General features: G+C 38.6%; 2 protein-coding genes across 5 annotated transcripts in view; one reads left to right on the top strand and one right to left on the bottom strand.

Moving 5' to 3' along the window:
- Nucleotides 1-1,108: 1,108 nt before the first annotated feature.
- Nucleotides 1,109-19,658, bottom strand: LOC135199522 (serine/threonine-protein phosphatase 5-like). Of its 2 annotated transcripts, none has more exons than XM_064227644.1 (10): nucleotides 19,410-19,658; nucleotides 10,701-10,942; nucleotides 10,041-10,188; nucleotides 8,873-8,994; nucleotides 8,474-8,744; nucleotides 7,323-7,465; nucleotides 5,531-5,618; nucleotides 4,589-4,808; nucleotides 4,270-4,351; nucleotides 1,109-3,867 (listed from the first exon to the last, which is right to left on the bottom strand). In XM_064227644.1, exons 1-10 carry the CDS (start codon nucleotides 19,480-19,482, stop codon nucleotides 3,808-3,810), a joined length of 1,449 nt encoding a protein of 482 aa, XP_064083714.1. In that variant the 5' UTR covers nucleotides 19,483-19,658; the 3' UTR covers nucleotides 1,109-3,807. The 2 variants fall into 2 exon arrangements, with proteins under 2 accessions (XP_064083714.1, XP_064083715.1); XM_064227645.1 differs by lacking the exon at nucleotides 19,410-19,658 and adding an exon at nucleotides 18,779-18,842.
- A 1,665-nt stretch (nucleotides 19,659-21,323) lies between these two features.
- The window catches only part of LOC135199523 (DNA-binding protein Ets97D-like), a 33,736-nt gene continuing 30,493 nt past the window's right edge, over nucleotides 21,324-24,566 (top strand). For 2 of the 3 annotated variants that reach the window (XM_064227646.1, XM_064227648.1), the window contains exons 1-2: nucleotides 21,465-21,603; nucleotides 22,374-22,543. In XM_064227646.1, coding sequence (XP_064083716.1) covers nucleotides 22,389-22,543 — 155 coding nt within the window. In that variant the 5' untranslated portion in view covers nucleotides 21,465-21,603; nucleotides 22,374-22,388. The other variant, XM_064227647.1, reaches the window with a different exon arrangement.

Genomic DNA, 24,566 nt, shown 5'->3' on the forward strand with positions numbered 1-24,566 from the left:
CTCTCATATTAATGTTCTTTCTAGATGTTGGAACAAAATGTATCATTATAATATATTATATATATATATATATATCTATATATATATTATATAATATATATATATAATGCTACAACCCACAACACCTGACAAGCTACCAGGTACATAATTCAGGAGGCCTCAAGACAAAACACAACAGAAAATTAATGAAATGGCATCGAGCACCCCACTTTTACACCATCAGGATTGATCTCAGGGTGGCCACGGGAAAGGTATGGCTCCTTAACATTTCAGGCTCAAATTTACTATACATCTAAAAAAATCCTCTAGATCTCAATGATAAATTTTCCATCACTCCATTTTCTCTGTAGGACCAAACCATCTCGAAAAACTGAGTGATCTCTGCTTCTGCGTCTACCTTTCTACCCTTCTGCATATCTCCTCATTTCTCAGCCATTTCTACCCCTTTAACTTTTTGTAGGTTAAGCAAATCATCAATTTAATTTACTTTGGCCCTTTTATTTTCTTTTACGCACAGCTTCCAACTTCACTTCTGTATTGTTAGTTTGTATGGGGTTTTTACATTGCATGGAACCAGTGGTTATTCAGCAACGGGACCAACGGCTTTACGTGACTTCCGAACCACGTTGAGAGTGAACTTCTATTACCAGAAATACACATCAATGGAATGCCAGAGAATCGAACTCCCAGCCACCCGTCAAAGACCATAACAAACACGCCACTGAGGCGCTACTTCACTTCTGTAAAGGAGTTGATTCAACCTCCATGGTGGTGGGCATTCCAACATTCTGTAACTGATCCACAACACCAAAAATATATTCGGATTGGAATTGGAGAATAAAATTCAGCAATAGACATCAAACGGGTTGTGGCTAGGGGATGAGGGGATATGGCTGAGAACCTTCCACAACAGGGTCTTTATGCTTAAATGCTTTGTGTTAAATTGAGGTGCTAATGTATTCAGTTTTGACTTATTTAATATCATCATTGGCTTAAAATTGAGAGTTCTCCAATGAAACCTCATTTGTCAGCTTTACTGTTTATAACCTTCTTGAATATAAAACAAAAATGTGACCCGGCAAGGAAACCTGTTAAATGAAACCAACAGTATCTCGTCCATAATAACTAAGTTTATTTTCTATCTGTAAACTATAAAAAAATTGGCATTTAACCTACAAAATGCTCTTCACTGAAAGTTAAATTTGTAATCTTACAGTAAAATTTATAAAATAGATCCGAGCTTGGGACAAGCTCACATACACGAGTGAACTCCCGCTGTTCCAGGCGGGTGGAGTCCTTTTTCCTTTTCACTGCCAGAGAAACAAAAGAACAAGAGGGAATCGGTACGACGTAATAAGTAAGAGTAAAAAAATGCATTACATGGAAATGATAAGTCAATGCACGTCTCCCCATGACTAATTGGATGAACCCGCTTCCATACGACGAGGGAAATCAAAATACATTCCCAACTGGATCCTGAGAGAGAGAGAGAGAGAGAGAGAGAGAGAGAGAGCAGTAACATGAGTAAAACTGAGGTAATTTCATGAACGATGCACAAAATTCAACCTTATTGTCCTGTCTGCATCATCGTCTATTGAAGAAAAAATAATACTTGGATGTAATAGAGCACCTGCATTGAAGATAATACAAGCGAGGGTGCTGAAAACGCACGCTTTCCTTAAGTCTAGTATACATGAAAGTTCACTCTGCATTGGTGTGATCTCCGTTCAATTGCTCCGACGACAACAACCAGGGTGACTGATATGATTCAAACGGAGAGGCTCCTTCAAAACTGCACTTTGATATGAGAGTTGAGGGGAAGAAACCTGACCTAAAGTAGTATGTGGGTAAACAAAGATGACCACAGGCTTCAATATGGTGCCAAGAGATGGTTACTCATTGCTGAAATAAAGTGATATCTGACAATTGGAAGGAGGCTCACAGGAGATCATCCATACATTTTTGTATCAAAAGCGAAGAGATCAAGAGAAGCACGCACTGGAATCACTTCAAAAAGCTTGAGGCTAACAAAAACATTCAATGAAAACACCAAAACAAAACATATATGGCTGGTAGGTATCCCAGTAACCCAAGGATATCCGGGCAAGGGAGAACCAAATACAATAGCAGATATACTGTACACAGTTCACAGCTAAATGCGACTAAATAAAATGGAGGCAGCAATTATATTAACATCTCAGCCATGAAAGTCAGGACAGTCACAGTACGATACTAAAGTACACACCGTTTCTTACTATGCATAGACACTGCACCCCTCAGGACTGGCTCCTAAGGTGTGCTGCTGATATTCTTTAACAACAGAAGATCCACAGCACCACAAAACGTGTTTTGTAGTAGCAATGGTAAGAGTGAGATCTGAGATCAGATATTACATTGGAACAAGCACCAAAAAATTAAAGAACCTATTTTATTGACTTCAAAACATCTGTTAACACAAATTTAACCACCAATTGTAGATATTTGAAAATTCACTTACAATAACTAACATACACAATTATCAAGTTTGAAGGACTTTCACAAAATAAAAAAAAGTAAACAAGCCTTAACTTAAAATAAAAAAATCATCTCTTACATCCGCATGGAAAAGGTCGCCATGCATCGTACAATAGTGAATTTAAATAAAAAGCAGTTGTACCTTCCGGTTTGTGGAGACTATAACAAAAAATGGTTTTATATAGTACATCACAAGAGGGCAGTCAACGTAAGCCTTCCGAATGGCACTGATTATTTCGCTTGAGATCACTGTTCCGATCTTAATGCAGTCCTTTGATTCTAGCTTGGAAAGGATGAGGGGATGAAGCTTAAGTTCGATTTACACTTTAATCTATTTTGCATATGGAAAATCTGGCAGCGGTAAAAGAATTCCACACGATAGGAACAAAGGAGGATACTATCTCTGAGAGAGAGAGAGAGAGAGAGAGAGAGAGAGAGAGAGAGAGAGAGAGAGAGAGAGAGAATATCTGTGCTGATATTCCGTTTATAACCTTCAACCAGTGCTCCAGGCTGCAACACTTCCAAACAAGATGGAGTACAGTATTACGGGAATGGACGAGTGTCTTCTAGGAAGTTCGATCTTCTGCTCTACATGTGGCATTATTGGGTAGGCTGGTCAGATGCTGGGCACCTTCGCAAAGCAACAGGCAGCCTCGGCACCGCAACTATGTTATTTTGTGGTGATAATTAAAGTTCTTTCTAATTCACATAGAATTATATAACAGTATTCAACAGGGGGAGGGGGGAGGGGGAATTCATCATACGGTACAGTACATACAAATTTTACACGACTACCATCCTATCTCCACTTCTCCCTAATTTTAAATAACTTCCAAACTAAAGTCAAGCTGAATCTATATTACAGAGTGAGATAGCTTTCATTGGCAAGGTAAAAAAAAGTTTGGTGAAATATACCCAATATCGCGAATCTATTGTTTGAAAAGTCAGTCTTCGCTAATGTTAAAAATATTCTCCATGTGTTGAGTGTACATTAAAGTCTATGATAAGGTTATTGTACTTAGCTTTACTTATTTAAAAAGGCACACTTCTCAGAGCTATGGTTCCTATCAAATTTTGAGATCCGTAAAGAGAGAGAGAGAGAGAGAGACGCCAACCCACGCAGGGGATTGGATGCAGGAGGGGGGAACGAGCGATTGTATAACTGGGGAACGCTTCCCCGTCAGATGTGTTCCACTCTTGGTTCAATGCCTTTTGCAACCCGGTAACTAGACAGCAGCATGCCACGAAAGTACAGTCTGGTGCAGCTCTTCCGTTGACTAGACGACGACATCTTTAACTAAACAGGCTTAGAATCGAATTTGCGTACGCCATTGGCTTCACGGGAGGATGTGGCTGTGGTGGATGATAAGAGAACACAAAATCAACACAACTAAAATATGCTACGTAAGAGCGCCCCAACTTCTGGACACTCCGATGACATGTTCAGCCCAGACAAAAAGATTCTATTGCCCATTGAAAAGTTCAAAGACTACAGTACAGTATTTTTAAAAGTGCAAACTACTTTTGAGTACTTCAGCAACTGGCCTGGAATTTTCAACCTTAATCTGCTAGTTTCATCTTTTACTCTCTTCTGAATTCTGCTATATTGATCTAAATTATTTTGTTTTCCACATAACTGTTAAAAAAAATCTTATCAACATATTTTGTGATTCTATCATTACTGTAAAATAAGCAAGTCAACACTTACAAATATGTATATACATAAGCTCTTGCATAATAGAAACTCCCACTTACCACAGCCTCGTAAGTTGTGTACTTTGGTTTTAAGTCTTTACCCGTCATCGTTATAAAGGAGCCCAAGTTTCCCATCGTATCACTGTAACATAAAATAAAAATTAGAACACCTCTCAACGCACAAATCCATGGGCAAGAGTATGATACAGCAACTTAGAGATAGAAATGTAGAAATTATGAAAGTACAAGTTGAACTGTTATAGGGTAGTAATGCACTGCATCTTCATTTGCACTGTACAGGTTCTAGAGGGAAACCCAATAATATTTCCTTGTCCATTGTGGCTCCTTCATCATACAGAAGGTAACCATCCAAACTTACCAGTAATTCGGTGCAGAAAACACCGTAATGCATTTGCCGTCGTGAGCAACTTCGAAGCCCTCTGCTTTGACTTCATGTGAGCGTATGACGTACTCTAAATTATTTCTCTCTAGGAACTTCTTGGTTATATCGGGTCCGAACTGGATACCCACGCCGCGTTTGCTAGGTGCCCGACCCATGGATGGCATTGGATCACTCCACAATAACTCGCACATTATGCCTGGAGAAGAAAAATAAGCTATTAGAACAAGCAGACTGCAAAACGAAAACTAGAAGTGACAAAACTGTCGTTGGACATGACCAGACGACTCAAGAGATTAGACTCGTATCGAGTGGTAGGCATTGTGTCAGTGGAAATTGGTAAAATTTTTATGACACCAGAAAAGTACTAAGACAGTTTAAAAAACAGCTTTGAAGACTACCATGACAATTTATCATCCAAAAATACTTTCTAGTTATTCTCTACAATCCACAGACAACCTTTATGACATTAATATTCTTATTCCACATTAATTTAACCCTGGAAATAGCTCAGGAATATAGAACACGATAGTGTATAATCTCAAGTAGCTAGATAGATAGAATATAAAATTTAGGCCACAGTCCAATCACTGGGAGCTATGAGGTCATTCAGTGCTGAAACAGAAATTGGCGGTATAAAGGTTTGAAAGGTGTAATAGAAGGAAAACCTCGCAGCTGGAGCACTATGAATAAATTGTTAGAAGAGGGGGAGAGTAGGACTATGAATAAACTGTTAGAAGAGGGGGAGAGTAAGACGGAAGAAAGAAAATATGAACAGAGATACAGTAAAAGAAATGGAAGGGGTTGTAGCTAGGGGCCGAATGGGTGCTGCAAAGAACCTTAAGTAATGCCTACAGTACACTGCATGATATCTCAAGTAGAGACTGCAGAGCAAACAAAAGTATATCTCATAAGACCTACCCTCTTCCGGTGGCTGCCTATTCCTATCTGTCTTTCGTATATCTTCTAAAGTAACTTCGTCTCCGCTGAATAACCCTCCATGCATCACCTGAAAAGAAAATATTAAATGAAATCACTCCACTGTAGTTTACATCCATTATATAAAACAACATCTGATTGGTAAAACTATCATAGTTTTCACATTTTTAGTTTTCTGTAAAAGAAAACTATTGAGATGGCTTTGTCTGTCTGCACTTTTTTTGTCCACCCCCAGATCTTAACTCTTATATCCGCTTAGTTTTGAGCACTGTCCCCCCAGATATCCAAGGTATCTGGGAGCGCTCGACAGTGCAAAAAAATAATTATATAGAAAATTCAGCGAAAATATAAATTTTATGCCAACAACGTTCATTTTCTGTCCTTTTTTCTAAATGTTAGTATTTTATGGTGGAATAGTCAGAATAAGAGTCCCAGCCCTCTAAATACAAAAAAATGTGAGTCTTTATTTAGAAAAAAAAAAAAAAAAATAGTTACTTATTTTTATATTTTTGTTCATAACCCAAAAACTATGAAAGTCAGGCAAATTAATTATTTTTTATGAGAAAGCCAATAAAATTCTCTAAATATTGACATATAAATCAATGGAAAAAGAATAAGTCCAGTCGGTGAAAAAATTGATAGAAAAGAGGGTAAGAAAAAGAGCGCAGTACAGGGATTTGAGCATGCGCAGTACAGAAACTACTTTGCTAGCGTATTGATACCCGAGATACACGGTCCAAGGTATAATCTAGCCTATGGAAATCGCTACTTGTCGGAAAAAAAAAAAAAAAAAAAAAAAAATGCCCCTACCACACGCACAAAAAATTTCGGTAAATTTTACGTACCGCTAAGTCAGTTGGATAGATAGGGGATAGAGTATTTTTACGTACTATTACGTCAGTTGGACATGAAAGGGTTAAAAACTACTGAGGCTAGATGGCTGCAAATCGGTAAGTTGGTTATCCATCCTCCAATCATCAAACAGACCGCATTGCAGCCCTCAAACCTCAGTACTGTAGTTTTAATTTTTTTTATGGTTAAGGTTAGCCATAGATCGTGCATCTGACACTGCTAGAGGTGCCAGCTGCATACAAATCTTCACTTGACTTAATCTGGGAGCAACTGAGTGCTGCTGCACTGTTGTGGACGAGTTTTATACCGCAGCATATCAAGTTCCATACAGCATTATACGCTGTACAGAAAACTCGAATGTGGCGAAGAAACTTTGGCACATTATTTACACATTTATTCCTCATATTAGTTCACAGAAATTTCCAATTGTCTCTAGTACTAATACTAAGCAAAGCTATGATCCTGAAGGAAGGACAATTAGCTGAAAAGGAGATTACCAGTACTACAGTATCATCATCAACACTGACTTTTCTAAACTGTTTATAGTTGCCAAATTGATCAACAAAAGAAAAAATGAGGACAGAGAAATGAAAAATACCCTAAATGATTCTCCTTGTGTTTCAATAATTTACTTAAAATTTAATAAATAAATTAATTTGTTACTTTACTTATTGTTTTCTATTAACTGGTCCCTTCATTCTGCATTTATGTTACTTATTTAAAATGAACACCATATTCTTCGGAAGCTTGAATTTCAAGTCAATGGTGCCTTTGGTGGGCTTGTTCCACGCAAATAGGCTTCATGTTCTGAATATAATAATGATGACTGTTGTACACTCAAGGAATTAATAATGATTAATGCTAGCATTCAGCCAGCACACTTCAAACTTATTATGGCAACAACAATAATCATGTCACTCACCAAAACCTTGTTATTTAGACAATGACAAAGTGGCAGCCAGTTGTAAACTTCTGTGAAGAGCTCTGCCATCTGGGCTGTGTATTTTGCTTTGACTTCTCCTTCAAATCCATACATCTGGTTCATTGTTACACTTTCATGGTTCCCTGGAAAACAAAAGAAAGTTAATGACTTTGTAAACACATTCTTATAAGGATACAAATGAATACATACTCAAATTTTACAAGAGAGTAGAGACAAGATCAATAATCTGAACACCTAAACATTATTAGCTGTCAAAATTTAGATTCAGTCAGAAAACATTAAACATCTGAACTTCCTTCAATTACATACATATAGGACACATCCAAACAACAGATTTTTAAAGTAATTTGCCTTTTTACAAAATATACAAGCCAGAGCCTTTTATTGAGTATCCTTCATTGCACGATGGACCAATAGGTGGTAAAGTGGATGGGTGGGAAAATACCTCTTGCTCACCTGCCATTACCCAGTGCTCTTCCTCTGGCATTAGCTTTCTTACTATTCACTTTGCTAGGAATTTTACCTTGGCTACTACTAAAATGTTGAATAGTTTGCCCAGTACAGCTATAGAGTCCTCTGATCTCCAAATATTCAGGCCAAGAGCAGATTTCTCTTTGCTCTCAGCTGACTTCTCATGAATTTAGGTTGTACCTCTTTTACTACTTTCTATTCTCTTATACTTGATTGTCAATAAGAGCTTTCAGCTGAAGTGGGAAACTGTCTCTCCATCAGACTGGAAGATGTAAAGCCTTTCAGATATCATGTTCCCGGTCGCAACAGCTGGCAACAACTCTCGTAACCTCCTACAAATTGTTTCGGCATAGGGATACCAAAGCAGTACGGTCCCAAGCCTGAGCAGGTGTGTACAGCCTCACTCAAGTAAAGAACACACACACACTGGTAAGCCTGTAAAAGATTCCCATCATCCACCCACCCATGACCAATAAATTACCTTGTAACAAAATCTCAAAGACTGATATCAGTTCATAAAAGCCAATGGTTTGTCTCCTCACAGGAATAAATGAAGTCACTGAGATTGACTGAACTTCTAGTACTCAGCTGTATATCCACTGGTGACAAACTTCATACAACTTAATCATTCTAAATGATTGCAAACCTTCAGACATTACCTCGAGACATGAAGAAATGTTCAGGATACAGGAGCTTGTAACCAAATAAGACGAAAATGCACTCGACCGAAAAGGACCCTCTGTCGACAAAGTCCCCGTTGAATAGGTAAGGATTTGTGGAGGAAGGTAGTCCGTTAAGCTGGAATATGTTCATTAGATCGTAATACTGCCCGTGGATGTCACCGCACACCGTGAACTTGGAGTTGTCTGGGATTTTGACGTCCACTAACGTAGGCTGCTTCATGAGGTGATCTTTGACATCTAGGAGAATCTGAAGGTACGCCATAAAAATGCCTGCCGGTTAATTACCCCACACAGATAATCTGAATATGTATTCATTAAGCTATAATGCACATGAAAAGCTTGAAATTGGCCATAAAAAACAAACACTAGGCTTACCTTGTATGCATATTGCCGGTGCAGCTTCTTTTGAGCTTTGTAATGTTCCATCAAATCTTTCATAAACTGTTCTGTCACTTTGCCATCTTCTAATCTAGGGCCTTCATAGTCATCTTCAATAACTGTGGGGTGAGAAATGCATTAGCATCAATTGTAGAATCTACACAATACTATACATATCCTAAAAACTAACTTTTATTTTTCCTAGGATATACCATCCTGCGCTTCCATAAATGAAGTACCAAATGAAGTACCCAGTGCAAGGCAAACTGCGACTGTCACTGACTTAACCAGAAAACGAAAGCCTATGGGTAGGCCTGTGAGCCGCTTGTGAACTGCAACCATGAGACAAGATTGAAGATAATGTACGTAAATGAATGTCTGTATAAACAAGATGAAGAGAAGAAGGAAATAAATAAAAGGAGTGTGTGGTATGATGATAAAATCATGGAATTCGTGAGTGGAAGATGGAGGCTATCTGAGATGCTGTTGGGAAACAAAAGACCTAATCATTTACTGGTATACAAGACAATGAATCAGGTTTAGAGCATAAAAAAAGTAGTAAGTTGAAAAGCTAGGTTTAAATCCAGGCAAAAACACAGAAAAAATTGTGAGTAAGTAAACACAGAGAGAAACTATAAGGAGCAAGTGGCTCTCACATGGGAAAAGGCAAAGAAGATTTAGAAGAGAATGCAATGAATATCTTGAAGAGGAATTTCTGACTGTGGAGGACTGTGGAGGATTGGAGAGACAGAACCTGAGTGTACATGGGGTAATGGGATTACAAGCAAGATGCTACAGTACTGTGGTAAAAGTGAGATCGAGTGGCTAACCAAGGTGTGGAAGATATAACTGAACTTCTCAATTCCAGATGTCCTTTATTCCTCTCACTGTTGGACCGAGGAACTTTCAGCCTCCCAGAGGATGACATCCAACTGGGATTTTAGAAACTCAAGCAAAGATGCAATGCATTACTACCCTATTACTATTCTTCTTGCATTTAATACATTTTTAGCTACTCATTTTTTATTTCTAATAAACACGATCTCTTCATTCTATTTTTCCTTGCCTCTTACTTCTCCCTAATGAACACCATATCCTTTGGAAGCTTGAATTTCTAGTCAATGGCCTCTGTGGGCTTGTTAAATATGAACAGGTTTCAGCTTACCCATAGCTTCCAAGTTGATCGACTCCGCAACGGATTTCTTGTCATCATCAACAGCTATTGCCTTCTGGAACATGAGCATCTTAACGACTTTCTGACACTCATTGTACTTGACTTTGGCATCCCGGTCGTTTGGGCGAGTTTTTGTAACCTGGAAACAGTCAATTACTGCAATTATGTCGACAGACAAAAACTCCTTGAAGAGTCTTCCCTAGAATAGCAAATTTTAAAAAATAATTTGTATTTTTCCTAAAATACAAAACAAAGTCTTTCCATAGCGATTCAGTGCGTCTGCAAGCTAAATCCCTAAGTAAAGACCGAAGGTTTGTATTTGTGTAGGAATAAATGAATATTCTATCACTAATGCTAATGCAGTATTCTAAATTTAAAAGATATGTTACAAGATGGGCTAATTAATCCTTTAGTACTGCCTACAGTGCACCATTGTAACTTTATTAAAATGTAACACTCCGGTTACAAGAAGATATGCTTAAAAACTCTCTGATATTTACATGCCCAAATAATAATATTCATTTTTACGAAAATCTTGCAACAAATATCTCTGGCTTAACAGTAAAATTTGAAAGAAGATAGAATGAATGAGTCAAGTTACTATCATACAAATCTGCATACTGTATAACCTTACAGACAGAAAGTACTTACCGTCTCATAGTCCTTGAGAGCTAGTTTGAATTTCCCTAAAGACATGTAAGCTGAAGCTCTTCTGTAGTAACCCTTGACATATGTCTTGTCAAGCTCGAGTGCTTTTGACGCATCCTGGAGGGCATATCCGAAGCACTCCGTCTTCAAATAGGCAAAACTACGGTTTCCGTAATATATTGCTACAGAGTCGTTCAGTTCTATCGCAGACGTGTAGAGTTCTATTGCCTTGTCATACTGTTGCTCTGTAAAGAAGGATGCCAATTTTATCTCCTGATTTGCCTGGCGCAAAAAGATGTGTATCGATTTTATCCCTTACTAAAACCAGTAACAACAGTGATAAAGTTACTGTACAGCGTGTTAAAAAAGTTGCATCTTTTTATAATATCACAAACGCAAAACTTAATATCGTACCTATTTCTTTGTGGTGACAGTACAGCCAATACTATTAAACATTCAGTAGTAGCAGAGCCTTTGTGACAATGCCTTGAGATTTCAAACATATTGGTAAACATACCTTCTTTCATTTACCCTTACAAGCATAAATACAAACAAATGATAGCTATAATAAATAAAAAAAGGTATATAGTATATGCCCTAATTAGTATGGAAAAAAGGAATGATTATCATACATGTATATGCTAAATTGCAATTAGCTTGTTCAACAATTTTCATTTTATAGCACATTTCACAGACATGGTGCGTGACAATATTATGATTTATGATAATTTGGCAATAAAACCAAAAACAGGAAGTAAGGAAGCAGGAACAGAGGTAAAGTAAAGGGCTAAAACATAGGCGCAGCTTGGCGCAAAAGTGACACTTTAGAGCAATGGCCAGTTATCCCATTTTGACATTATTGATACATACTACATATTTATATTGGGCCTAATTATCAAATCTTGAGATAACCAAATAATTCAGAATTTGAAAAATCCTAGAAAATCTTACACACGGCTTATGTTCCCGGGCAAGGTGAATCGCTGCAGGTGAAGTTACGCCTTTTAGGTAACAAAAACGTGTTGGAACCTCAATGAAATGTAATTAGTATGTACGTACCTAGAAATACGTCTTACGCCCCCATGGAAGATTAACAGTGTTACCTAGCCTGCATGCTACTCTGAACAGCATAAAATAAGACTGCAACCATCCCCATGAACACTATGTGTAGTACCAAATACATGCGAATGAAGGCTAAAGCATAAACGAAAAATACTGAAAAATATTAGTTAGTAATTACTGTTGCCAAGATATCTATTTTCTTGGCAACAGTAAACCTGTGATAGATTTCAGTATGATTGGCACATTAAGTGTATCAAGGTGACTTATAAGCACAGCATAAAAGCTCTAATGGTGAGTTAAGGTAATAAAGTAAAATAATGGCGCTAGACTGCCTAGCCTAAATCAAACCATTATCACACTTTGGACTGTAACATCCCTTTCCTATGTTTTAATGTGTACTTTGGATGTTTCTGGCATTTGTTTCATTTGGAAAAGACCTAACTGATCGTACCTAACCTAACTTAAGGTAGGGTAGATCACCACGGCAGGCCAACCAGGCCACCTACATTCAACGCTTGCCACCCTCCGAAAAAGTACATTATAACGCGTCCTGACACCCGAGATGGGCATCAGTTGCGACTTGTTGTTGGTGAGAAACGGAGCTAAAGACCTCTACTCTCCTTTCGAAGTAAGTATTTTCTCCAAAGTTAGAAATTAAGGCCAAATTTTAAGATTTAAAACAGAGGGGTACTGAAAATGGCGCCCCACGGCAGTGGAAATCTCACCAAAACGCGTTCAACATTTTTACTCACAACTCGAGGTATTTAGAAGATAGACGCCATCTCGATGTTTACGGAGTAGCTGTGTCTAAAACTAACCATTTCCTGTGATAAATCCGCACACCACTTGTGCCCACAGACGCTGGAGCACTTTCATCACAACAATCGAAACACGATTTCTCACCAACAAACAAGCCAGGAGTAAACAGCTGTTTTGGTAGATGACGAGAAGCGTGCTCTTAGCTAATTTTTAAATAAGTAGTAAAACAACAATATTTTACATATTTATGATGATTAATTTGAAAATATTCGTTATTGAAAAAGTAACTGGGGGGGGGGACTCTGACTCAAATTTAAGTAATTATTTTTCTGAATAGAACGTTCTTTTAAGTTCTAGTATTATGACGTCACGACATCTTGACTTTCGTACCTATTGTAAATAATTGCTATACTCAACTGTCATTGCAGAACAGTTTACCAGTTATTCATGCAGATTGTTATCAGCTATACATGTAATTGTTATAATCGTAATGCGCATATATATCTTTATTATTTACTTTTTGGATATATGAAGATGTTTTACTGCTGGATTATCGCCGTAGTGTGACGCAATCGTTTTCGGTCCATGGGCCTCTGTCTGTTTTCGCACCATAAGAAATTATGGGCCGAATTTGCAATGACCAGAAAGTCGTTAAAAGAGGAAAGTTAGCATTGAGGGGCATATGTTTTTGACTGAGAAAAATACAAATTTATTCAATAGCTAGCTTGTAAAAAATACTTGGTTATAAAAACTTGATTGACAACTAAGCAGCATGTCTACTATGGGTTTCAGAGACAGTGCAAGCACGTTTTTGGGCAATACCTATTTCTGTAACGAACACTCGTAACAGAACGAGATTTTGCTATAGTGCAGTTACCACCCAGTGCCGTAATTTATAAGGGTATCGTGAAATCACTAATCGTAAAGAATAACGACACTTGTCCTTGTACCAAGAGACAAAAACTCCATTATGCAGAAATGGATACGAACACGCGTATAAAGCTCCACCTACCCTCTCCCCCCCCCACCCCCCCCTCCACCGCCATCCCTTTTCTTCTTCGTTCCTCCGCCTTCCTTTCTCTCTCTCTCTCTGTTGCCATTCGGTATGTGTTGACCCTCCAAACTGGGTATAAGACTACACACAAAACGTTGAAATTGGTGAAATTAGGCTATGTATTGGAAGATATATACATAAATATTAAAGCAATTTTATCATTATTGCATTACTATGACAACTAGAATTCATGGAAACAGTTTATAATAAGGAACGGCGTATGTGTGAAGCCTCCACTAATGTGGCAAACGATGATTTTGCCATTCTTAGCATGCAAACATTTAAAGCATGCAAACATTAAAGGTTACATTTATTTCTGGCATACGATTATTAAAGAAATTCAAAATACTAATAAAATACTGAAATCAATGAAAAGTGCTAGCAAAAACAAAAAAGCAAAAAAAAAAAAAAAAAAAAAAAACGTATATAATTCACCTTCCCGTAGTCGTTCCTCTAGCACTTTTCCGTATTCGTTCCTCTATGGTTTCGGCAGCCAGAATGTACGAAAACGTTAGAAACATTTGATTTTTATCTACTTTAGAAATATCTGTAATTTTTCGGGTAATTTGGTTGCAAAAAAGGGATAATATACATGAATTAAATCAAAATTTTTAAATAAAGTAAATTTAAACTAAATAACGAGTAAAGTAAACAGTTTAGGGAATAAAACTTTGCAGTTTCGTCGTCTGTCGTCGTCTGCTGTTCATAACTGTGTTTATGGCGCGCGCGCTTAGAAACCAGAAACAGCAACAGGTTTAAAGTGCAATGTGGAGTGAACTGAGACCAAAATGTGTATAATAACAATCAAATAAGCACTGTGGAGTTTCAGTTGTGATGGCAGTAAGGATAAAAACCACCGATTACAAGGTAAGAATGAATTCAGTTCAAACCATAACCCCGGGAATAACAAGTTTCATACTTTCACTAATATAGGCAACAAAATGTTGTTTTATTGTGCTGATTACAACTGCATCTTGAGTAAGATCAATAAACGTTACATATATACGCTAACATTGTTCAAATGAGTGCTGGGAAGGCTGGGGAAAGATGGTGGCCATCACTGATCAGAACCTTCCATGAAAAACGTAGCCGCCATATTGGATTTCAAAACTGCCTTGAAAACATATTTTACGAAGAGCTCACATGCTTATTTTAGTTCGTGTGGGGCTTTCATATATCACATTATGTTGACGAAACTTCAGTCTTTTAAATGGTATGCTTAGAGTTGCAATTGTATTCTTGTTTCACCAATTAAATATCGAGTGAATAAGACCCGTCCACCGTGATGAGGGTTGGCCTGTCGTGATATTCTACCCTAAGAGGTCTTTATCTCGGTAGCCTCACTTATGAGGAGTAGGTAGTATAGGGGGAAACATCACAACAGGCCAACCCTCATCACGGTAGACGGGTCTTATTCACTCGATATTTAATTGGTGAAACATGAATACAATTGCAACTCTAAGCATACCATTTAAAAGACTGAAGTTTCGTCAACATATTGTGATATATGAAAGCCCCATACGAACTAAAATAAGCATGTGAGCTCTTCGTAAAATATGTTTTCAAGGCAGTTTTGAAATCCAATATGGCGGCTACGTTTTTCATGGACGGTTCTCATCAGTGACGGCCACCATCTTTCCCCAGCCTTCCCAGCACTCATTTGAACAATGTTAGCGTATGTATGTAACGTTTATTGATCTTACTCAAGATTGCAGTTGTAATCAGCACAATAAACACATTTTGTTGCCTATATTAGTGAAAGTATGAAACTTGTTATTCCCGGGGTTATGGTTGGAACTGAATTCATTCTTACCTTGTAATCGGCGGTTTTTATCCTTACTGCCATCACAACTGAAACTCCACAGTGCTTATTTGATTGTTATTATACACATTTTGGTCTCAGTTCACTCCACATTGCACTTTAAACCCGTTGCTGTTCCTGGTTTCTAAGCGCGCGCGCCATAAACACAATTACAAACAGCAGACGACGACAGACGACGACAGACGACGAAACTCTGCAGTTTTATTCCCTAAACTGTTTACTTTACTCGTTATTTAGTTTAAATTTACATTGTTATTTAAAAATTTTGATTTAATTCATGTATATATCCCTTTTCCCTTTTTTGCAACCAAATTACCCCGAAAATTACAGATATTTCTAACGTAGATAAATCAAAGTTTCTAACGTTTTCGTACATTCTGGCTGCCGAAAACCATAGAGGAACGAATACGAAAAGTGCATAGAGGAACGACTACGTTTTTTTTTTTTTTTTTGCTTTTTGTTTTTGCTAGCACTTTTCATTGATTTCAGTCTTTATTAGTATTTTGATTTCTTAAATAATCGTATGCCAGAAATAAATGTAACCTTTAATGTTTGCATGCTTTAATGTTTGCATGCTAAGAATGGCAAAATCATCGTTGCCACATTAGTGGAGGCTTCACACATACGCCGTTCCATTATTATAAAACTGTTTCCATGAATCTAGTTGTCATAGTAATGCAATAATGATAAAATTGCTTTAATATTTATGTATATATACTTCCAATACATAGCCTAATTTCACCAATTTCAACGTTTTGTTTTTATAGTCTTATACCCAGTTTGGAGGGTCAATGTTCGTTATAAAGAATCTGTAACCTCCTTAAGTCGTTCAGTTGACATAGTAAACCTGAGCCATATTTTTCACTCGCTGAAATGACCATATCCGGGTGAGGGGCAAGTGGGCCCATCCCTTTCGCCCTACGTGATGTACCCATGTTCGTTATTACTAACTAATATAATATTTATTACCTGCAATATAAACTGTTGTGCATGAAAATTTTTTTAATATTTTTAAACTAAAATAAGAGCATACATAAACCACACAAATTGTCATAAAAATGAAACATAAATCAAGTGGCTATTATTGTTTAAACATGTCTTCGTGATGAAAATTAGCGCACGCACGGATTCCTTCCCAAACCTCTCTCCAAAATATTTACCCAACACAAAACCAGCATTCACAAAGGGTACCCCAACCATGTAGGGTATATAGGAGGTTAATAATTAACAATAAACAACACACCTCATTCATCAGCAACACTATACGCTATGAGGAGACATGTCTGCCAAATTTTCAAAACAACTTTACACTTGTTGTGACAGACCTTTGAATGGTTTTCGAGACAAACCCTGAGGCTATAATTATTGGATTAGAGGGATTTTCATTTCCAGGTATTTTAAGTCCCTTCCTATTCCGTCCTCTCTCTCTCTCTCTCTCTCCCTCTCTCTCTCTCTCTCTCTCTCTCTCTCTCTCTCTCTCTCTCTCTCTCTCTCTCTCATTTTTTAAATTTTACATACCCATATGTCCTGCTTAACTATTTTTTGCCGAGCACTAGTAGATGCACCTACATTCATCATTACGACTGAAATTAAAAACTTGAAAGTATTTAATTAATGCTATACAAGTATGAAATATATTTTCTTGTTCATTTTTCGAATTACGATAAAAGAAACAGAGGAGAGAGAGACAGAGAGAGAGAGAGAGAAGAGAGAGAGAGAGAGAGAGAGAGAGAGAGAGAGAGAGAGTTGAGTGGATCAGTGTATAAAATATATCGGGTCAATGGGCAGGTAACAACCGAGTGAATCGTTAGATATATCACCAATGTAAACTACTATTATTAGATAGATAGATGGAAAAAAAATCATAGAAAAATAAGTTTAAACTGCAACAACTTTCAGAGAGAGAGAAGGGAAGGTGAAGGGGAAGGAAGGAAGAGGACAGGGGTGGCGGTGGAGGTGGGGGGAGAGGGTAGGTGGAGCTGTTTACTGGTGTGTTCCTATCCATTTCTGGATAATGGAGTTTTGGTCTATTAGTACAAGGACAAGTGTAGTTATCTTTACGATTAGTGATTCACGATACCCTTATAAATTACGGCACTGGGGTAATGCACTAAAGAAAAATCTCGTTCTGTTTACGAGTGTTCGTTACAGAAATAGGTATTGCCCAAAAACGTGCTTGCACTGTCTCTGAAAACCCATAGTAGACCATGCTGCTTAGTTGTCAATCAAGTTTTTATAACCAAGTATTTTTTACAAGCTAGCTATTGAATAAATTTTTTTCTCAGTCAAACATATGCCCCTCAATGCTAACTTTCCTCTTTTAACGACTTTCTGGTCATTGCAAATTCGGCCCATAATTTCTTATGGTGCGAAAACAGACAGAGGCCCATGGACCGAAAACGATTGCGTCACACTACGGCGATAATCCAGCAGTAAAAACATCTTCATATATCCAAAAAGTAAATAATAAAGATATATAAGCGCATTACGATTCTATAACAATTACATGTATAGCTGATAACAATCTGCATGAATAACTGGTAAACTGTTCTGCAAGGACAGTTGAGTATAGCAATTATTTACAATAGGTACGAAAGTCAAAGATGTCGTGACGTCATAATACAGAACTTGAAAAGAACGTTCTAATTCAGAAAAATAATTACTTAAATTTGAGTCAGAGTCGAGTTACTTTTTCAATAACGAATATTTTCAAATTAATCATCATAAATATGTAAAATATTGATGTTTTACTACTTATTTAAAAATTAGCCAAGAGCACGCTTCTAAGTCATCTCTACCCAAACAGCTGTTTACGCCTGGCTTGTTGTTGATGAGAAATCGTGTTTGTTTCGATTGTTGTGATAAAAGTGCTCCAGCGTCTGTGGGTACAAGTGGTGTGCGGATTTATCACAGGAAATGGTTAGTTTATTGACACAAGCTACTCTGTAAACATCGAGATGGCGTCAATCTTCTAAATACCTCGAGTTGTAAGTAAAAATGTTGAACGCGTTTTGGTGAGATTTGCACTACGTTTGAGACCGTTTTCAGTACCCTCTGTTTAAATTTTAAAATTTGGCCTTAATTTCTAACTTTGGAGAAAATACTTACTTCGAAAGGAGAGTAGAGGTCTTTAGCTCCGTTTCTCACCAACAACAAGTCGCGACTGATGCCCATCTCGGGTGTCAGGACGCGTTATAATGTACTTTTCGGAGGGTGGCTTGCATTGATGGTAGGTGGCCTGCTTGGCCTGCTGTGATGTTCTACCCTAGTATTAAAAAAAAACTGCATGGAGACGAGATCTAAAGCATGCCCCCTCATTCAAGTAAAAACCCACCCGTCTACACATGCTCCCACCAGCTCGAAAAATGAGAGAAAAAAACTCACTTTTGAAATACTCATTGGCCTCACCTATGTAGGAATAAAAAAAAATCATTAAATACTAATAACTCCGAGTGGAGATGAGATCTAAAGCCTCCCCCACCCTCCCTCAAAATAAAAACTCACCCGCCCACACATGCTCCCTCCCCAACCAGCTTGAAAAATTAAAAACAAAACTCACTTTTGAAATAGGCCTATACCTACTCGTTGGCCTCACCTGCAAAGGAATAAAAAATTAAATAAAAACTCTTAAGAGGAGATGAGACCTACAACCTATGCCCCCTCCCCTAAAATAAAAACACACACCACCCACCTCATAGGTACTCCCCCACCCACCGGCTCGAATGAGAGAAAACTACAACTCACTTTTGAAATACTACTACCTACTACTACCTACTAGGTACTCGTTAGCCTCACCTACGAAGGAATGAAAAAAAAAATAAAAACTCAAAGAGGAGATGGGATGTAAAGCTTGTCCCCTCCCCCAAAATAAAAACCCCACCCACCCGACTCTCCCCCTCCCACCGGCTCGAATTGAGAGAGAGAGAGAGAGAGAGAGAGAGAGAGAGAGAGAGAGAGAGAGAGAGAGAGAGAGAGAGAGAGAGAGAGAGAGAGAGAGAGGGAAAAAACAACTCACTTTTGAAATACTCGTTGGCTTCGTTTTTGAGTTCTTCCGCCTTCTGGACATTCTCCTCGCTGACCGCCGACATTTCACCTTGGAAAAAAAAACCGCGCTTCTTCCGCTTCCACTTCGGAGTCGAGAGAACGAGAATTTAATGGAGATTCTTCTGATCTTTTTCTTCTGTGAGATCAACTGAATGTAAACAGTGAGAAGATCCTCTCTCGCTACTCCTCTTCTTCTTCCTCCTCCTCCTCCGAAGGAATCCAGGACCCGAGACTGGATTTCTCTCTTTCTTTCTTCATTTACGTAGTTTTTTCGCCTCTAGTAAGTTGTATCTTGCTCTAGATTGCATTAATTGTTATTAGTATACTTTGAAATTCATTGATTTGATGCTTTTCTACATTTTGTTTATTCTTCTTCCTCCTACGGTCGGCGAAGGAATCCAGGACCCGAGACTGGATTTCTCTCTTTTTTTCCTCATTTCCGTAGTTTTTCGACTCTAATAAGTTTATATCTTGCTAAAAATAGCATTAAATGTTATTTAAATGCTTTAAAATGCATTAATTTGACGGTTTTACTCATTTTTTATTTCAAGTTCTTCTCCCCATCGAGAAGGGAATTCAGGACCCGGCCAGGATGAATCTGTCTATCTATTTTCGACACTTCCCGCCTCGAATGCCCTGATATGTCACTCTAAATTGCTTTTAAAGTTACTAGAAAGCTTTAAAGTTCTTTTTATTTAGGATTTTATATATTCATTACCCCAAATACCACGATACGGAGGATAATAAACGTGGGGGATTTTGACGTCCCGGGAGCATATTATGTAATGCTAAATTGCACCAAGATTTGTTAAAGATCTGTTAAATCAACTCATTTACGAGCGAATACACATTAATTTAAATATAATAATAAAGAGCAAAATAAACATGGATGATTTTGGCATTTCCGGAGCAGACAGTATTATGTAATAATGCCAGCATCCATGATTTGTTGGTAAAAAGAAAGAAAGAAAGAAAGAAAAAAGTGGGCAGTTGCAGGGGAGATTAAAACAACTGGTTGTTATAATTTTCTCGCAGGGAATGTCTTTCATGATTCCAATAAGAATTAGAGTCTACTTTTACTTACGCATAAGGAATTGAAACATGTGTGATGAATTTACACACACACACACACACACATAGTTTCCCCATTCAAGGAAATGGTTAATTAAGTAGATACCTATTACTTATATATGTAGCTGTCTGGTTTCCCAGACAAATCTTTTATGGATGGAGATGCTAGTCCCACGCCATTTCTTTTTTCTTCCTTTTTATCCCAGCAGACGCGCTAGTATTCATTTACAGCTGGTAGACCGTTGGAAAGGTAGGCCTATAGCGATTCCTGGGCCTATCTAATGGTCATGATGTGTAGTAAATGAAGAAAGTAATGTATGAAAATGTGGAGATATGCGGACGATAAGGACGAAGTGGATGATTATGTTTTGGTATACAACATGATGAAAGAAGAATTTTGATACAAAAACTGCAATTTTCAACCAGGTCAAAGCAGTAAAATCCTGGACCTGATTGGAAATAAGACACGCCCATGGATAGTGCTACATTAAGAATGCTTGCACGTATATAATATGTAATTAAGATGGTCTACAAAACGGTTAACTGGGGAAGGTCATGAAACACACGGGAGAAAAATTTAACAATAGATACATTCCCTCGGAACTCCACTGATAACCTGCTAAAGCAGCCATAGAATGTACGCAATGTGTTCTGTAATTGCAATAAAAAAAGACGACACGGACATATTCAAAAGATCCAAGAATATTAATACACACAAATGAAAATTAAATGTAGAATGAACATTTGAATTTGAGTATACAACACTACGCTGTTCAATTAATTACCAATAGAATGTAATTAAACAGAAATAAATGTGCATGAACTGTCATGGCGATGCTAACGTTACTCCCAAGACACGTGCAGCCATCAATTAACCTCCACACATCAATGGCACGAGGGATAATCATCGCTTTTTTAACTACCATTACAATTTAAAAAAAAGGTATTTAGCCACATAATTTATCAAATTAATAAAATTACCTCATAAAAGTATTCATATCTCGGTATAATGGTTATTATTGAAAATAACAATAGACTGTCCCACTGAACTGTTTTTGTTTACTTCGTTGATCGCGACAACATTGGAGTGATTAGTGAGTCGCATTTTTCTCGTATTTCGATAATCGTAAATTAAGGCACTAAATTCTTAAAATAAACTTAGATGCACTAAATTCAACCAGCAATGGCATAATATGTTAATTACCAGGCAATTTATATGTTATGCAACCTTGGCTAGACTGCTAGGCTATCTTAGGCCCATGTTAGGGTGTTGACTCAGACAAGACTTTATACGGCTGTGTATACTACTAGTATATAAAGCTGTTTTTAACACTTGATATTTTTAGGTATATTAAGAAGGGTCTCGACTTACTTGTGGGAAGGGGGGGGGACAGTTCCAAGGGGAAGGGGGATGGGCAAAGCCCCCTGTCAAGGTTAGGGCAGGTAGAGTGAATAATTTTACTGCATCTGTTTAATTGTATGATTAGTATATATTTATATCATATAGGCTATTGTATATTGTATATTTTTGTTTAATGTTTCACAGCACTGGCTTACTTTGGGTATTCAGGAGGGTGAATGCCCCCCCCCCCCCCCCTAGCCAGGTTAGGGCAGGGGAGTGATATTTTTACCACATTCGTCTGTTAATTGTACGATTATATATTCATATATGTATATTACATATTAAATTATGTATTTTATTATATAAAATTACATTAGATAGATAGATAGATAGATAGATAGATAGATAGATAGGGCTAGATAGATATATTTATTTTAGCCTGTCCAGGTTAGTGCAGGGAGAGAGAAAATTGTTCTGCATTGGTCTATTAATTGTTATGATTATATATATTATGTTTCGCAGCACTGGCATGGCAAAATGGCTGCCTCGGAGCTGAACGGGATAGGCAGTTTGGAAGAGATGTTTCTTGGAGCCTCCCGGAATGCAACGGCAGATGCAGAGAACAAGTGCGACAACGCAGAGGGAATAAGCGAGCAGGAGGATACGTCGTCGGATTTACAAACTGATAATTGGTAGAGTATCATTTCAGTTTATGGTTTGAATTTGAGTAATAAAAGCTAAGCTGTTTCAATTTCTGTCTTTTTAACACAAGTGAGTTGTTCATGCAGAACATATTTGATATGCAGTTTCCCAAAAATATTTTGATTAAAATACAGGAAATAGTTAAGAAAAAAGCTACTGAAGAGGACCTTAGTGAAGGCCGAAAGCTCCTGTTGTATATTTGTTCCGATACGTAATACAAACCATCGGTCCTTTAACAATAGGAAGTAGCTAGCGGCAGCTGGAACGGTCGTAAGCTTCGAACAGGGGAGAACGGTAGTAATGCTTGTCCGACAGTCCTGGGAGGTAAACAAATCACTTTGCTTTCGGCCGCGGGTGTGAAGGACGTGTTCGTCATCGCTCTCTGCCCGCTTCATCGTCGTATGCTTTTGTTTGTTTATATGTTTTCTACTAATGGTTTGTTTGACTTGAAAATGAAACTGTAAGTACACTGTTTTCATTTTCATTACTTAATTATGAACCAACATGGAGCTATCGCCGTAGATGCGGCGATTTCCTCTTTTCATGAATTGAACCCTTGAATTATGTCTCGGTGCCCGAGGGCGGGCGCGCTCGCGCCCGAGTCATGTATTGGGCGAAAGTGTGTAATTGAAAAAAATGTAAGTACTCTTTTCATTATATTTTTGCCCTGTGGCATTCGTTACCGAGAGTGTGATTGCGCTCGGCACGAGCCGTTTTATTTTGTATAATAGAATGCAATGAAAAGTGGATTCGCAATTTCCATATTCTTTCATTTTCATTTATTACTGCATGAAATTTAATTTGGATCAAGAATTTTCGTTCTTACCCGGGAATTGATCCTTACGGATTATTTTATGTGAAAGTGAAATCGCAAGTGCAGTATTCTGTTCATTTTCATATATATTTATGATAGCATCATATATTTGGATCAAGTTTCCGTTCTTACCCGGGGAATTGATCTTTTTTCCCCTTTAAGTTCTATGAAGTGAAAATCGCAACAGGGCAGTATCTGTTCATTTTCATATACTTTTCACTGCTGTGCGGGGGTCTAGGGGAAGCGAAGGTCTGCCAGGAAGTCGTCGGAAAGCTCTCGCGCGACTCCCTTGGTATCCGATTCTTCGTCTTCCTTCCTGCCCCCACCCCGTCAGCTCTCGTTGTATTGTATTTGGGTACTTCTACGTTCGGGGTGGGGCATGTCTTCCCCCGTGCGTGAGGGAACCCTCTTACTAATCTATCTATGTTACCCGCAGGTGCTACATCCGTGGGGAGGGGGACGACCTTGGACAGGTATGGACCACCGCGGCGGCAGGGCGTGCCTAGCATCCACGGGTGCTGCTGCAGCGCTAGCGAGGTCTGGGGCGGTCTCCACTATACCACGGCCACTTGTGCTGCTCCCCCCCCCGCCTGGTCTACACCTCCCCATGCTGTGTCGGTGCCGCCGTCTTGCCGCTACTAGGGCCGCCGCCGTACCGAGGGGGGTGTTGCGCCGCCCCGCCTATTTTATCTGTTGCCTGCCCCAGACTTCCGCTGTTCCAGCAGCTCGCCCCTGGACCGGCCGCCAGTACCAGGTTCCGCTGGCTGCCGATGATTCTACGAGGCGATGGCTGGGCCTGCCGTACCTGCCGCTGATGTGATTCCGCTGTTGGCTGGCTTGTCCCTTCTTTGGGTCTAACCGCTGCCGCTGTTCCTGCCGCTCCTGAGCTGGTTGCTGTTCCTGTCGCTCCTGGTTCCTGAGCCTGTCCATGCTGGTCCTGCCACGGTGTGTCTTCCCCAGTCCCAGGTCCTTCCGGACAGGTGCAGTCGGGAGTTGTTGCTTCGGCAATAGCCCCCGGCTCCGGCTGGATGGAGGACCTGACGACTGTCTGCGTGAGCTGACGAGGAAGAGGAGAAGAGGAAGCTGTCATCTTCGTCTTCATCGTCTGCTGCTGCCTCTTCCCCTTCGACTTCTAAGGCCCATAAGCCGAAGAAGAAGAAGCTGCCTTCCCCCCCTAAGAAGTCTCCTTCGGTGAACTT

Source organism: Macrobrachium nipponense, chromosome 25 (genome assembly GCF_015104395.2).
Source record: "Macrobrachium nipponense isolate FS-2020 chromosome 25, ASM1510439v2, whole genome shotgun sequence".
Lineage (NCBI taxonomy): Eukaryota > Metazoa > Arthropoda > Malacostraca > Decapoda > Palaemonidae > Macrobrachium > Macrobrachium nipponense.